This window comes from Quercus suber, unplaced genomic scaffold, assembly GCF_002906115.3.
Source record: "Quercus suber isolate HL8 unplaced genomic scaffold, Cork oak 2.0 scaffold_66, whole genome shotgun sequence".
NCBI lineage: Eukaryota > Viridiplantae > Streptophyta > Magnoliopsida > Fagales > Fagaceae > Quercus > Quercus suber.
In genome coordinates this window covers 1,399,887-1,415,334 of record NW_027069531.1, presented here as the reverse complement: position 1 = coordinate 1,415,334, position 15,448 = coordinate 1,399,887, and the positions used below count along the sequence as shown (strand labels likewise).

General features: G+C 34.2%; 1 protein-coding gene across 3 annotated transcripts; it reads left to right on the top strand.

Annotated features, from left to right (window-relative positions):
* The first annotated feature begins 7,409 nt into the window (after positions 1-7,409).
* LOC112031026 (uncharacterized) lies at positions 7,410-10,214 on the top strand. Of its 3 annotated transcripts, none has more exons than XM_065772947.1 (8): positions 7,413-7,668; positions 7,934-8,118; positions 8,542-8,817; positions 8,911-8,969; positions 9,426-9,462; positions 9,542-9,613; positions 9,735-9,885; positions 9,981-10,214. In XM_065772947.1, exons 1-8 carry the CDS (start codon positions 7,492-7,494, stop codon positions 10,197-10,199), a joined length of 1,176 nt encoding a protein of 391 aa, XP_065629019.1. In that variant the 5' UTR covers positions 7,413-7,491; the 3' UTR covers positions 10,200-10,214. The 3 variants fall into 3 exon arrangements, 2 of the variants coding, with proteins under 2 accessions (XP_065629020.1, XP_065629019.1); XR_010628768.1 differs by having other exon boundaries at positions 7,414-7,668; positions 9,778-9,885; positions 9,981-10,138; XM_065772948.1 differs by lacking the exon at positions 8,911-8,969 and having other exon boundaries at positions 7,410-7,668; positions 9,778-9,885.
* The last annotated feature ends 5,234 nt before the right edge of the window (positions 10,215-15,448 follow it).

Below are 15,448 nucleotides of genomic sequence, written 5' to 3'. Positions count from 1 at the left end.
AACTGTAATTAATTCTACTATTCATCGCGAATCTAATCTATGTTATCTTGATAGTAGATCTATAAATTGCATTCTCATATCCTCCATCATTTAGAAGGTAACCGAAGTAATGATTGTATGTAATGTATAAATTTTTTTCTTTTACAATATAAAATTATTAAAATAATTAAAATAAAATCTAATGTTTTGGAAATTTTTTGAAATAGAATTTTAAATTTCTTAAAACTTAGTTAATATAGTTTCTATTTTACTTAAAAGTGAACTATCACAATTAATGAGAATTTAACCATTTTTTGAAAAGAGAAGATAACCATAGGCCCAATTTTTATTTTATAGCATAAGATGTTACAGTTAGATCTGTACCATGTGTAATACGTTAGTCTATTATGAAAGTTCCAAATAATATCCTAATACCTATCTATATGAGTTTTCTTTTTAATGATGTCATAAAGGATGGAGTTTAATAGAAGTCATTTAAGATCCAACATATCCAATAATTTTTTAAAAAATGTAATTTCAAAAGTCTTTTAATTGTAAATTTTTTTAATCATAAAATAGATTCTATCTAAACTCTAAAAGAAAGCATTCAGAATGATCACATCATTGATACCATATAATGATTATTGTAATATAGTAATATTATTATTTATGATTAATAGATGAACAATGAAACTATGAATTAACAATTTAACAATTCAAATAGCAAGTTTAAACTACAACAACAAATATACAGAAGACTCCAAGTATTGGAACATACTTCTTCTGTCGTTTTCAATATTCAATAAAAACCAAAGTTTCAAAGATAATTCCAATTCAATTAAACCCAATACATACATACACATGAACATAAAGAATTCTAAAAATAAAAACAACAATCTCCAAAAGCCTCTGCCTAATACATTCACTATTTTTTTTTTCCAAATCGTGTGTTCTTTAGTTTTTTTTCCTTTTATGTTTCATCAAACTTTTTCAAATTGACCAAAATATATATCATATATGTTAACACTAAACCTGATAAGAAAACTTTACATATCTTTTGTTTTGAAGACACTCCAAGAACCAAAATCAATGCAAGAGACTGTACAGTAAAGTGGTGTTGGAAGAATGATCCTAAAAAAAAACTATTTAAAATATAATATAGGTTTGAAAAGCCGAGTTGAAATTGTAACAAATAATCCCTAAAAAAACTATTCATAATATAATATAGGGTTATGGATACCTAATCAAATTTGGTTATATAGTTTTTTTTTTTAAAGGATGAATATGTTGGTAGAGTCCATTTGATATAAAATTTAAATCCTATTGAAATTAAAAATTATATATATATATATATATATATATATATATATATATATATATATATATATATTTGTTGAGTCTCATTTGATATAATTANTAGAGAACCTAACGTCTTTCCTCGGAGCATACCCCCGACGAGAAAGATGTGCGAATTCACCTCATGGGTGGTGCTCGAGTGTTGCCGTCTCCAACGGCCAACACTCGAGAGGATCGGAGAGAATCGAGGGAACATCATGGGGGAAGGTATCCCGGAGCCCCTGCATCTGCTCCTCTCTTTGTTCCAGCTCCGCCTGGCCGAGAAGGGAGTTGTTGGTGGCCTGGAAACATGATTGCCCTTCCCCTTCTCCGCCTCTTGTCAAGCTCTCCCATTCTCTTTATACCAATAAAGGGACGGCTTGACACTTCTCACCGGCTAGTTTTTTCTTAGGGCGGCTCCACCTGGGCCTCTGATTGTAGAAATAGCTGGTAGTATTAGCTTGTAAATTTGTATGTAAAACACACCTGCCTGAGCCTCTGATTGTAACTTGTACTTTTTCTATTCATGAAATAATAAAATCAAGATCTTTTTTTTTTTTTTTTTTACTGTCAAATCTTCTATATATTTTTTTTCTTTCAACCTACTGTAAAACGAATACTTAGAACACTCGCCTGGTGCGCCGGCCAGCACCCTAATCCTTCTCACAGACGGCGCCAATTGTAGGGACTCAATTTGGATTGACCCTGAGTTTTGCTGGGTTTTCAGCCCAACAAGCCCAAACAATAAATTTATAGAGAGTGGGTTAAAGGTTTAGGTGCTGGCCGTCGATCACCATGCATGAACTTTCTTTATAAAAAATACTAAGAGTTTTCTTTACAAATGGGGGAATGCTCCTCGACCCGTGGCCGAGGAGACCTTCTTGTTCTCTCTCTTTCCCCCTCCTTCTTACTTTACTTGCTTTTCTTATATAGTTTCCATCTGCCTATCTCCTTATTCCATCTGTTGATCATCCATTTGCCTTTCTTCTGGCCGTCCGTCCCATCAGAGGCCTTATCAGTACTCAAGTGGTTCACTCTGATCAACGTTGCCCTGCCAAGGGGTTATATCCCCATTAATGCGGCCAGAGGGGTTAGGTGAATGCATTAAGTGCGAATGTGACAGCTTGCTCTGAGCTTGTCCCCTCCCGAAAGTTATCCTTAGAACGCTGAGGACGAACAAGTCCTCGGCGTGGGTCACAGCAGAGGTTTTGCCTGACTTAGCCTTGGCTGGTCAGTCCTCCTCGGCGTTGGCCTTGGGCCTAATACCCGATGGGCCGAGGCTATCGGGCCCACGGGCCCCACATTGACAAAAGATTTTATATTTTTAGTATAATTTTTTAAAAAAAATATACAGCATTTAACTTTCTTTATTTCTTTTAATTATTCAAAATTTTGATTTTTTCACTATCATCTCTCTCTTTCAATGTATTGTGTGATTTGGCTGAAATTTAAGTTGCTTACTTGTAATTTGAAATTTAACACTTTACCCATTTGAGATTAACTCAATTAAAGTTTTGTAAGCCAACTCTATTAGAAATAGGGTTAAATATGTAATTTTGTTCAACTTTTATGTCTCTCTCCTCTAAAACAAAAACAAAAAAAAAAAAACAAAAAAAAGATCAAATAAGACCAAAAGTGGTTTGAAAGAGGGGAAAATGCCGTTCACAAACATTAACAAGCAGGTTCAATCATCAATTCAATTGACATAATAAATTACCAAACTAATTTATAAAGTAAAGAACCGGATATGAAATCGACAGTTGATCGATAATTATTAGAGCATAATTTGAGATCAACTGCTTTGCAGCCATTTTCAAGTCTTCAGGCCTCATGTTCTTCATACCTTCAGTGGCCATCTTCATCAAATCTGGACTAGACATCATCTACAATGCCATTCACATAATTATAACTAATAAAACCATAGAATTTAAGATCCTATTTTTTTTTTTGCAAATGTGAGCATTAGTTTAGGGCCCTAATCACACCCAATTCGACATAATTCAAATATATCAGCGCCCAAAACTTAAAGGAAAATTTCTGAGATACCATTCTCAAAACTCATAATTTTTTAATTAAATCAGTAGATTATGTAATCAAAATAATAATAAAAAAAGTAATAATATGAAGCATAAATTCAAAATTAGAGATAAAAGCCACAATTTTCAGCTTTAAAATTTCAAAGCATATATAAAAGGATTAGAGGAAATCGGCAGGTGAATTCAACTCATCTGCCTGAGCAAGTCATCTTTGGATCCATCATTCCTAAACATTCTCTCTTCTTTCTTATTTTGTCTTATGACATTCACTCATTTTTCATAAGTGAAACCAACATCTTTTTTATCTATTTGATCTTGTATTTTTTTTTTTTTTTTGTGTTTTTTTGTGTTTTTGAGAAGACAGATATAAAAGTGAAGTAAAATTACATATTTAGCTATGTTTTTAATAGAAGTTGTGTGGGAAAAAGCCAATATTAACGTAGTGAGCCTAGGGCCCTATTTGAAGAGTAACTGTGTGTCGAAAGAAAGGAACCGGTTGAGATAAAGTCCATCTGAAGAAGGATACCCGGAAACGAAGGAGGGGTACATCGAAGAGGTCACCAGCGGTCCGAAGAGGTCCTACTCCTCGGATACGAAATAGTATTGATTAATCAAATGTGTAGAATGTTCGAATGGTCTTCCTAGCAATCCTAATTATCAAGATAAGCTCTGAGTATATCTGGAGACGATAAGAATGAAGAAATATCTAAAGGAAAACTGCTGCCCATCGTATTAAATATACTGCAGCAACTTTCTGGCCACATTTATGTGGAAAATACTCCTGAACAGTGTAACCTCAGCTACCGCACTCACAAAAAGCTGAGAAAGATACATGACATGACATGCACTCAAGTAAGGACCTAGATGAAGACAAGTGGACGATGGGGATGATGGGGAGGATGCTATATAAAGAAGAAGGGCTCCTAAAAAAAAGAGGGGAAAAAAAGAAAGAAAGGTTTTATTGTAGCCCTAAGAATTGTAACCAGTACTCAATTTATCATAAATCTCTTCGGACTTCAGCTTATTTAATCTTTACGTGTATTTTTATGCTGGTTTATACTTGGGTGTTGTGGTCAACTGTTGTAAGCTCCATAGTCAACCTAGCTCTATCATCCACACTACAAATTTATTGTTTTGGGCTTGGGTCACAAATCCTAACCCTACAGAAGTGAATTATAGAACTTTAACTGAGTTAATCTCAGGTGAGTAAAGTGTCAAATTTCAAACCAGAAATGCAACTTAAATTTCGCCAAACCACAAGTGGGTAAAATGTAATTTGCCCTATTTTGATTAGGGTATTTCTTTTTCATATTAAATATTGCTTTATGCTGAGGATTGATAAACAAAATGTTTATTTTGCTTGGTTATGCTTTATTACATTTTTTTATCATTTTAAGTGAAAATATACTTGAAAGCTGTTTAAATTATTTAGATATTTTTTAGCCAATTTAAAAAAAAAAATTAACAACTATATAATCATTTTGTATTTTACTATCTATTAAATTATTTATGATGTCATTATGGTATGACTCAAATTAATCTAACCTTAAGACCTTAAACCTCTCACTTTTTAATTCGTTAAGTTGTTTGATTTTTAAAACATTAATAAGCCCATTAAACATGATTGGCATGATTTGTAGCCATAATTCAATCAATATGATTAAATTTAATATACTAGGGGTGGCAAAATAAACCCAAACCCATTTGCTCACCCAAACCTACTCACTATAATTGAATCCAAACCCACCCAATTATTAGTTGGGTTAAATGGGCGTCAATCCAATTAGACCCAATAATTATTGGGTTTTAACTAAAAACCTATTGAGACCCATTTAATCCAAAAAACAATACATCCAAATTCAACCCAGCCCTTCTCATAAAAAAAAAAAAAAAAAAAAAAAAAAAAAAAAAAACCTCTGACGTTTCAGTATTTTTATGTTCCTTCATTTTCTCGAACTCCAAACACTTATCTCTCTTTCTCCTCTCACTTGCTTTCTCTCTTTTTCTCTCTCTAGCTCTCACAGAGAACAATGAGGCACAATAAACACATTTCTCTATGGAAATCCGATCTACATTTAGCAAATCAAAAGCACAAAAATTCAAACCTGCAAGTTTCACCGATGGGTGGATCAGTTTCGCCTAAGGCTTCGATCTAGATCTTAAGCCCTTCTTCATAGCAAGCGATTGAGCGATCCACCTATCCATAAGCATAAAAAATGTGTCACCGAGTTGCATAAGACCGAAAAATGCCGCGAGCGCGTGATCGGCGCCTCTAGGAGGATCCGGAACCTGAATGGCCCGCTCTAGAACTGGAATCACCTCCTCGAACTGCCCTAAACTTGAGTAGATCGCCGCCAAAACGTGAAGGCTCATCGCCAAGTCCAGACTCGGCTCGCCGTCATCTCCCCCGAAGCACCACTCGAACTTTTTATTGTATCACTAGCAAGCAATTATTACTTTTTATGCTCGCTCCCTCTCTCTCTCTAGTTCTATAGAAAATTGTTTGGTTTTGAAGTTACAAAAGGAGTTTAAATGGGTTTGCTGCCAAGCTCACTGATCGTGAAAGACAAAAGCTTGAGTTGGGGTACTTTTTGACTTAATAGTTTTGACATTGTATCTCAAACACCATTGCTGGGTTTGAATTTTTTTTTTTTTATTTGGGTAATTTAAGAATGGAGTAATTGATAAGGATGCGTTCATTTTTCTCTTTTTTTGGTTCAGAAGAATTTCTATTTTTTTCAAGGACAGTTGCTTTTGAAATTCCAGGAAAATTTTGAGCTTGAAATGACATTTCTTTGTAGTTGTCACACTGTTTGGTTGCCAAGAAAGTGAGAGAAAATAGAAAAGAAAAGAAAATATTTTTTTATTTGGATTTTTAATATAATTGCTGATATGGATGTGCTTATGTGGAATTTTTTAATCTAAAAAATGGAGACTAGAGAGAGTGGAAAAGAGAATCCAAGAAAGTGTTGATGTTTTCACTATAATGGTATTTTAATAATTTTGATAATTGGATAATTGGGTGAGTTAGGATTTACCCATAATAATTGGGTTGGGTTGGATTTGGGTTAGAAACAATTAGTTTAAATGAGTTTTAATGGGTAAATGGATTTTATATACCCCAACCCAATTATGCCCACCCCAAATCCACCCAAGCCCGCCCATTTGACACCCCTAAATATACCCCAAAAAAAAAAAAAAGGATCGATGATAATAATAACCATGATTCAAGCACTATGACAAAACCTAACAAAAAGAACATGAAGATAACAACTCTTTGGAGAAGGTGAAAAACTTACTCACGATGTTAAAAACTAAAATCCTCTTCATTTGCATAATCTTTTTCATTGTTCAAATTTAATGCCATAATTTTAAAGGTGTCTATATGAAACTATATAATATCATTTAAAATTTTATTATTAAATAAAGAATGCTAATTGATTTTAAATGACTCTGATATTATATATTCTTTGCCATCAAATTGAATGCTAACTATAAATTCTTGCCATCAAATAGATTCCCTAGATTCTATTTATCACAATGCAAATGGAGATCGAATGATACAAAACATGAGCACGCCCAGGTGCTTTTTCACGCCTCATAAATCTTAGCAAGGCTAATATTGATATGAGTTTAGCACCATCAATCTCACCATTCAATACCAATAGTTTTATCATTTATGCCATTCAACTCTGTTACAATTGCAAGCAGTCTGAATATCCCATTTTTAATCAAATATGAAATAACACAGAGAAATTTGCGCAATAAGACACACATGCTAAAAGGAAATGAAAAGCCTACCCCTATAAATATAGCAAAAACAAACAGTAGAAGAAAACTAATTAAGCAGAGAGACTTACGGAGAAAGACATGAAGCGGAAAAAAAGTGGTCAAATTCAACCTGAAACTTCGCTTGATTCGTTACCTCACTCTATAATAAGTTGCTGTTTTTCAACAGACCAAATATTCCAGAATAACCATAGCCACAAGCTATTCTTACCTTACTGAATAAGTCATCATACCAAGAACCTCCCTGTCACTACGTCTCTATATATCTCTCTCTCTCAAGTTAAAAAAAGTTTGGGAGAACACATATTGGAAGCCCTTTTCATTGTACAAAGAATAAAAAACAGCTTCTTCTATGTCCAACCCAAATGGGATTCTTCTTCCTTTTGTTCTCCTCTTGGTTTACACCACTTTGTTTTCACCAAAATGTACAGTGTCAGCTGAGGAACCAAATTTCAAGAGGCCTGATCCTGTGCGCCACTTTCATTACTACAGAGGACGTTACGACGTTAGAAACAAGCATTACTGGGCTGTAAGTTACATTGCCTCTTAAGGAGGACATAAATTATTCATCATTGCTTTTCTGTGTTATGTTTTTTGTGAGGATAGAACCCACATCATAAATGTTACTGAATATATAGGGGTCCCAACTCCAAAGCAAATGTCCAATTTTTTTGGAGCAGTCAACCATTATGTTATGAGAAAAATAGAAACTTTTAGCAAATTAATAATAATAATAATAATGTGGGGTTAAAGAAAATGGGATTGATTTAGTGTGTTTTTCTCATTTTTTCCAGTCTGCGGCATTTACAGGAGCCTATGGTTATGCGATTGGGGTAGTTTGGTTGCTGTGTGGGCTGGGATTTGGAATTTTCTTGATCGTGAAGAAGCCAAGCAGTGGCTCTTGGCTATTTATGAAGTATTTGGGTCATCATTATTTCCTAATGTTCTTGATGGTCCTGCTGTTCACCGTTCTCGCCATGTAAGTACGTCAAAGTGATCCTTAATTCCATATTTTTTGTCTGGTCATGTGAAAAAAGTTATCTTATGAGAGCAAGTCAATGTCTGTGATACTTCTTTGTGACCCGGGTTTTTTTTTTTTTTTTTTTTTTTTTTGCAATAAAAGTTTCATCCCGTTCATAAAAAAGAAAGTATCTTATGAAAGCAGTTTCATGGGACTTCTGTTTCACCATATGTGTGGGCAGTGGGCCCATAAGTGTGGTTCTAGTTACTATGTAAATAGTTTCCATTTTAGGAAAGGTGAGTGTAATAAAGAAATCCTCAATGAGGTGAATGCAATTTTCTCAATAATAATAATGCTTTACCTAATTATTTGTTTGTTGCTATAAAGTTATGGTAGTGTTACTAATCTAATATCTGTATATGCATCTTCTTGGATTTCAAGAGTTGCATCCAGTTTTGTCCTCGCAGCAAATCATAGCACCTTATGGAGAACAGAGAAAATAATAAGAACTATTGTCACAATGGGACGAGATGCCAGTCAGACCATCCAGAAAGTAATAACATCACTGACTAAAATGCAGTCCCTTTTACTCCCATATGATCCAAACATATCGATGAGCTTGAATACTACCATAGATAGACTTGGAAGAGAATCGCATGTTATCCGACGTTTTGTTGACAAGAATGGCCATTCAATTGATCATGCAATTCAATCTTCGTAAGCATTTGTTTCCCCTAATTAACATAGCTATGATGATGTGTTGTTTATATGTTCAAAAGATTTATTTTTTGTTTTTTGAAATGTGTCTAGGCACATAGTTCATCTTGTGATTGTAACTATCAATTTGGTATTGTTGGTTGCTGCAATAGGTATGTTTTCTTTACTGTGATACCCTTCATAAATGAATTAGGCATCTAAGCATATCACATGCCTTAATTACTTTGGCAGAACATATAAGTCTAACAAATGCAACATTGAGATAGAACCAGAAAACAGGACACCATCAAAAGTAACCCTCTACGTTCAAGAATTGGTTAGTGGCATGATGCTCATTGAACGCAGGATTAATTTATTGACAATTTTGGATGAATTATACACTTTTATAATGGAAAATAATTTACACAGTACTGTAATATAGTGTAGCAATTTTTTTTTTTTTTTTTGGTAGATAGAAAACAAGTTTTTAGAACTTAGAAAAACTCTTTTTCTTTTATGACTTGTACATTTTTTTTCTATGGTTTACATACTTTTGAATCTGGTTGATTCTAACAAAGATGTATAGAAAACCAACTTGGTTAGACTAATGGATTGCTGCTTTGGCTCAGTTCTGCTCTCGTTGCATTGGCACCCCGGATTTATAGCGTGAGTAAAATTAAATTTAAACCAATTTAATTTGTTTAAGGTCTCTCTCTTTCACCCACATGCTCTGCTTTCATTTCAGTATAATTTTCTGCTGCTGGATTTTAACAACTCTCTGCTGGGTGTTAACTGGCATCGATTTCTTCCTTCACAAGTGAGTAAAACCTCTCCTCGCTCCTCTTCGAGAATTAAGGATAACATTTAATTTTAATATACTGTCGCAACATTGGCTTTCTTATTCACGGTGGTCATCAAATTTACTTGTTGAAACGCAGTTTTGGAAAGGACACATGTTCAGCTTTTGTAGGTTTTGAACAGGACCCCCACAATAGTAGTCTGAGCTCATTACTACCATGCAAGAGTACCTCGTTCTCACAAAAACTCTTGGTTGAAATTGGCAACAACATCCATACTTTTATAGATCGGGTACTAAATTGGTCAAACTACACTTGCATACATGCAAAGAGTTGAATTGTTATGTCATTATGTGTAACAAGTGGTTCTATATCTTTGTGTTGCAGTTGAATTCTAAAATATCAGAGTATTACAAGATGTTGGGATTAGATAGTGGATTTAAATTGGTCTGTCAACCTTTCTCGGGAGCACCTGACTACAGCTACCTGCCGTATAGCTGCCCCAAAGATGCTATTCAAGTAGGAGACTTACCAAAAGTAAGCAAGTCATACTTAAAAAAAAAAAAAAAAATGTTTGTTTTATTATTAAGGAAAACAACAGGATGAGATAGAGTAAGATTGTGGATGTCATGTCCCGTTTTAGGCCAGAAAAAACTTGCATAGGTGAGAATCGTGCAATAGGGATGTCAATTTTTCCCCACCCCGCTTAACCCACCCCTCCCCATTTCGCCCCGCGCGGGTTTCCCCCGCCCCTCAAGGGCGGTGGAGCGGGGATGGGGCAAGATTTTAGCCCCGCCCCACCCCTTCCCGTCCCCACCTCGCCTTGCGTTACTAAGGGTTATAATTGTAAATTTTTCATACCCTAAAACCCTACTATTTAAATAATCATATTAATATTAGCATATTTAATTCTACTCAATGTGATTCGCTGCCTTTATTTTGATATGTGTTATACTATAAGATTTTTATTTTTATGATTGTCTTGTTAAACACTTGGATATATTATTCAATTTTTTCTAAAAATTGATTTGATAGGATAAATTTAGTTGTAATTTCAAGTATATTTTTATTTATGAAATAGGTTTCATTAAAAAAAATTGTACTAGTTATAGGGCAAATGAACAAAAAGTAGAGTTTTACGGGGTGGGGCAGGGCTTCACGGGGCCCCAAGGGGCGCGGATGAGGTGAGAAAGTATTCCCCGTCATGCGAGGCGGGACAGGGCTAGGGCAAGATAAAACCATACTGGGTGGGAACGAAGACCCCATCCTTCAGCCCCGCCCTGCCCATTGCCATCCCTATCATGCGAGCCTCGAAAGGTGGAGGTATTTTGCAATCTTTAATGAGAAAAAATGAATGATTTAGGAAAATAAATGAGTTGTGTAAGTATGGTAATGGTATAAGAGTAATAAGTAGGAAAAAATGATGCATTAGTCATTTACATAAATGTAGTAAAATTTTATACATAATAATAAGAAGAAAAAAAATTTTAGCTGTCATATGTTAAGAACATTTTGGGGGTCATCAGTTAAATTTTACACAACTTAAAAAAATAAAATAAAATAAAATAAAAGGGAGAGAAACTTTTATAAAGGAGACAAGATATGACAAATAACTTATCAAAAAAAAAAAAAAAAAAAGATATGACAAATAAGTAGGGAAGAAGGGGAGAATGTCAATAACTAAGAGAGAGAGGAATGTGGATGATGTATATTTATATATGCTCTCTGGTTGGAAGAGATAGCACATGCAAAATCTACCCCTATCATGTTTGCCATTTAGGATGGAAAAACCAGAGGACAGGATGAAGCTGGTGAAGACATTTTGCCATCTTCATTCTAACTTAGATAAGATATAAAAATAAGAAAAAAGTCGGTAATTTGAAGTTAGCGTTATATGTGGCAAGGCTATAAAAGTAATTTGTAGCTATTGTTAAATTACCGATTCTTTTAAAAGTTTAAGTTATTGAGAAATGATAAATTTAATTATTTAACTACGTATTTCTAATAACATTTTTAAGTTTTAGGTATATATAAAAACTGACTATTGGCTGCAAAATCGTGTGTACTTGTGTAGATTCTTGCTGAATTCACCTGTTACAAACAGAACTCGAGTAAAGAATGTCAAAGCAAAGGAAAACTTCTTCCTGAGGGCTCTTTCAACATGATCTCGGCTTATAGTTATTCTGTCCAATCTTTGCTAGATGTATATCCAGATGTGCAGAGCTTGGTAGAATGCACTTTTGTGAAGGACAGATTTTCTGATGTTGTTTCACATCAATGCAAGCCATTTAGCAATTCAATTCGATTGTTATGGTCATCAATGCTATCTCTTTCCATTTTCATGGTGGTTTTAGTATTAATATGGGTGACAAAAGCTTATCAAGATAGAGGAAGAAGCTTCACTATGTGTTCCATCACCCCCAATTTGTGATAGAAGAAAAGAAGATGAAATTCAAATATTCTTGTGGGAAGTCAAGAAAAAATTCACTCCATGGTCGTCGCAAGACGTGGAATAAATCATGGTAGGAGAATAATAATTAAAAAAATTTTTGGCTAAGGAAATAATATTTTAGTCAAGTAATTGATTCAAATTAGTTTATTATTGAGCCCACAAGCACATTACGATCCTTTTTCTTTTTTTTTGGTTATTCATTACCATGTACTAGTTTATTCTTGATTGAGAATGAAGGCGAAGATGGTAATGGGATGGGATGGGGTTGGAACATAGGTGTCTCATTGTTGCCTCATTGAGGGTCAAATGGGTCAGGGTGATTTTGTCATAACCATAAGCAATGATAGATTGATAGTAGCATGTCTTAGAGGCACCGCATGGTTGCATGACGTTTGTGAAATTATTCTAAAAAAAAAAAAAATGTTTAGGGGATGTTATTTTTTTTTTTGGTTATTCATTACCATGTACTAGTTTATTCTTGATTGAGAATGAAGGCGAAGATGGTAATGGGATGGGATGGGGTTGGAACATAGGTGTCTCATTGTTGCCTCATTGAGGGTCAAATGGGTCAGGGTGATTTTGTCATAACCATAAGCAATGATAGTAGCATGTCTTAGAGGCACTGCATGGATGCATGACGTTTGTGTAATTATTCAAAAAAAAAAAAAAAAAAAATTTAGGGGATGTTATGACCACTATCTTAAAGTTCAAGAGGTGTATTTGCATTTTTTTTTTTTTACTTTACTAATTACAACTCACCAATTACAAAAAGTAAATAATTCTTGACTCAAATAAAAAATAAATTGTTTCTTATGATAGTCCTCGTGACTCGTGAGCAAAGATTTACTTGCAATTGTTTTCATACTAATTGTTTTAAAAGACCAATTTAATTTTAAAAATATTAATCGAAGAATGAAATTATCACTTTGCTTATTCCTTTTCTACTTCTTCTTCTAAGTGCAGGTCAATATTTAGAATAAAATAACAAATAAATATGTAATTATCGTACAAAATATAATATAAATGTAAAATATAATTTATTTTATTCCTACATAGTTAAATTATGGCGAAAACACCATTTTGATCTCTACATTTTGAGGTCATAGTTAATTTAGTCCCTACATTTTAGTAGCAATCAATTTGGTCTCTGTCATTTTCAATTTGTAGTCAATTTGATCCTTACCGTTAACTCACTAACAAAAAATACCTATGTGGCAAACAGTTTGCATTGTTGGCATATCTAATATTAAAATATTAAATAAAATCTGAATTTTAGTCGCCACATCAACGCTTAGATGGCAAAAAAAAAAAAAAACCACCACCACCACCACCAATCTTTGGCCAACCAAGTCCACCGCAACACCCAAAAATCTCCTCCATCATAAATCTCGGAAACTCGTGTGAGTGACAAAGAACAAGAGCTTTGGGTTTGGAAAGAATCGGATTGAGTGAGAAAAGGGTTAGATTTAAGTTCGATTGTGAGAATTGAGGGTTTATTTAAGGAGAGGGGAAGAGATAAAAGCCACTGGCACAGTGCAGATCCAGCCATGGTGGTCGCGAAGGCGAAGATCCATGGAGATTAGAGGATAGAAAGAGGTAGATGCGCATGTAGCAATGACCTTTGTTGGGAGGCCGATGCTTCTCTCTCTTGTATTCTCTGAGATGCCTTCACCTCGTGTGACCTACAAAATGGGTTTAGATATGCAAAATGGGTACAAGGATGGTGGATTTGCTTGAACTGGGTTTTATTGTTGTGTATGCAAAACAGGTAGATGGATAATGGATTCGCTTGAAATGTTCTTTTATAATTTGCTTCTAGAAGAAAAGGATTTTACCAAATGTTTGCCGTTGGACATGGCTTCTCTTTGTGATCCGTTCTAATCCTAATTTAACTTACCAAGAACAATGATGAATGAATCTTTTCTGAACAACAAATGATTGAAGAAATGGAAAAGAAAATTAAAAGAAAATAAAATAGAGAAAGGAAAAAGTTTGGTAAAGAAAATAAAATTATTTTCTAAAAGTTGACCTGGCTTTTTTTTTTTCATTTATGCGCTGATGTGGCTACTAAAATTAAGCCATGTCAGCATTTTAATAAATATTTTAATATTAGATACGCCAACAATACAAACCGTTTGCCACATAGGCATTTTTCATTAGTGAGTTAACGGTAGGGACCAAATTGACTGAAATTGAAAATAACAGAGACCAAATTGACTGCTACCAAAATGTAGGGACCAAAATGGTGTTTTTGCCTTAATTTATTCAATTGCCTTCAATAATTTTTCATATTTTGAAATTGATGCATAATTTTTTCATCCTTAATAGTCTTGAATATATATTGGCGCATTACAAAAAAATTGGTCTATAGCTGCATTTTCAAAACGCAGCTGCAGCTCCTAAAAACGTGGCAATAGGTCCATTTGGTCTATAGCCACGTTTTTAGGCGTGACCTATACACCATGACTATAGGTCCAACAAGTCTATAATAGCATTTTTTTTTCAAACACAGCTATAGGGTGTTTTTTAAAACAATCATTCGTACTTCTATTTCCCCTTTTATGGTGTAATTGTTTTTTTTTACAATGGTCATTGCTAATGCTTTTTGTTTTTGTTTTTGCTTTGTTCTTCTTCTTTTTTTTTTTTCATTTCAATGGTATCTATCGCAACTAGTAAAATCAATGACCATGTCTCCATTAAGTATACTAATTGATATAAAACTTTTTCTTTGTTTTAATTTTATTGTTGTAGGAGTATTGGGCCCAAGAGCTCATTATTTATGAATATATTGGGACTAGGGCCTAATCCTAGGACGTGAAGTCATCCAAGGAGGAGTAAACATTGTTAGGGGAGTCTATGTTACTAAATAAAGAAGTTAGTTTTGATCATGAAGGCCCAGGAGGGTGGGCCAAGGATGAATGCCTTCTTGGCTAACCAAAGTCGAAGTCCGAAAAGGTGGTTTGCCGTTCAAGGGAATGTTCCAAGAAATTCTGTTGGTACGGATAAGTATTACAGAAACATAGAGCAGGGGGGAGTCCTAAAATATCTAAGGAGAAAGCTGCTACCACCGCATTGAATACTCTGCAGCTAACCCTCTGACCGCATTAATGTGGAAGTGATACTTGAACAGTGGTTTTCAGCCTTACAGCTACTACACAAAAACTTCAGGAAGGTGCTGATGAGACAAGTACCAACACCAACCATCTGGCCTATATGTGGAGGGTAAAGATGAAAGGGGAAGAGAGTATAAAAGAAAAAGGAGACAATAAGAGAAGGGTGATCGAGAAACTAAGAAAAAAAACATTATAGCAATCAAGAGCTGAATTTATAATCAAACTTGAGAGAAATATATATATATATATATGAACTGATCTCCTCGGACTATGCCGAGGACGATTTCATT

Bases quoted from the DNA above. Each gene is read 5' to 3' on its own strand.
- LOC112031026 (XM_065772947.1), top strand. From the start codon at position 7,492: ATGTCCAACCCAAATGGGATTCTTCTTCCTTTTGTTCTCCTCTTGGTT. The intron at 8,818-8,910 runs GTAAGCATTTGT...AAATGTGTCTAG, and splicing joins GATCATGCAATTCAATCTTC to GCACATAGTTCATCTTGTGA. The intron at 8,970-9,425 runs GTATGTTTTCTT...GCTTTGGCTCAG, and splicing joins ATTGTTGGTTGCTGCAATAG to TTCTGCTCTCGTTGCATTGG.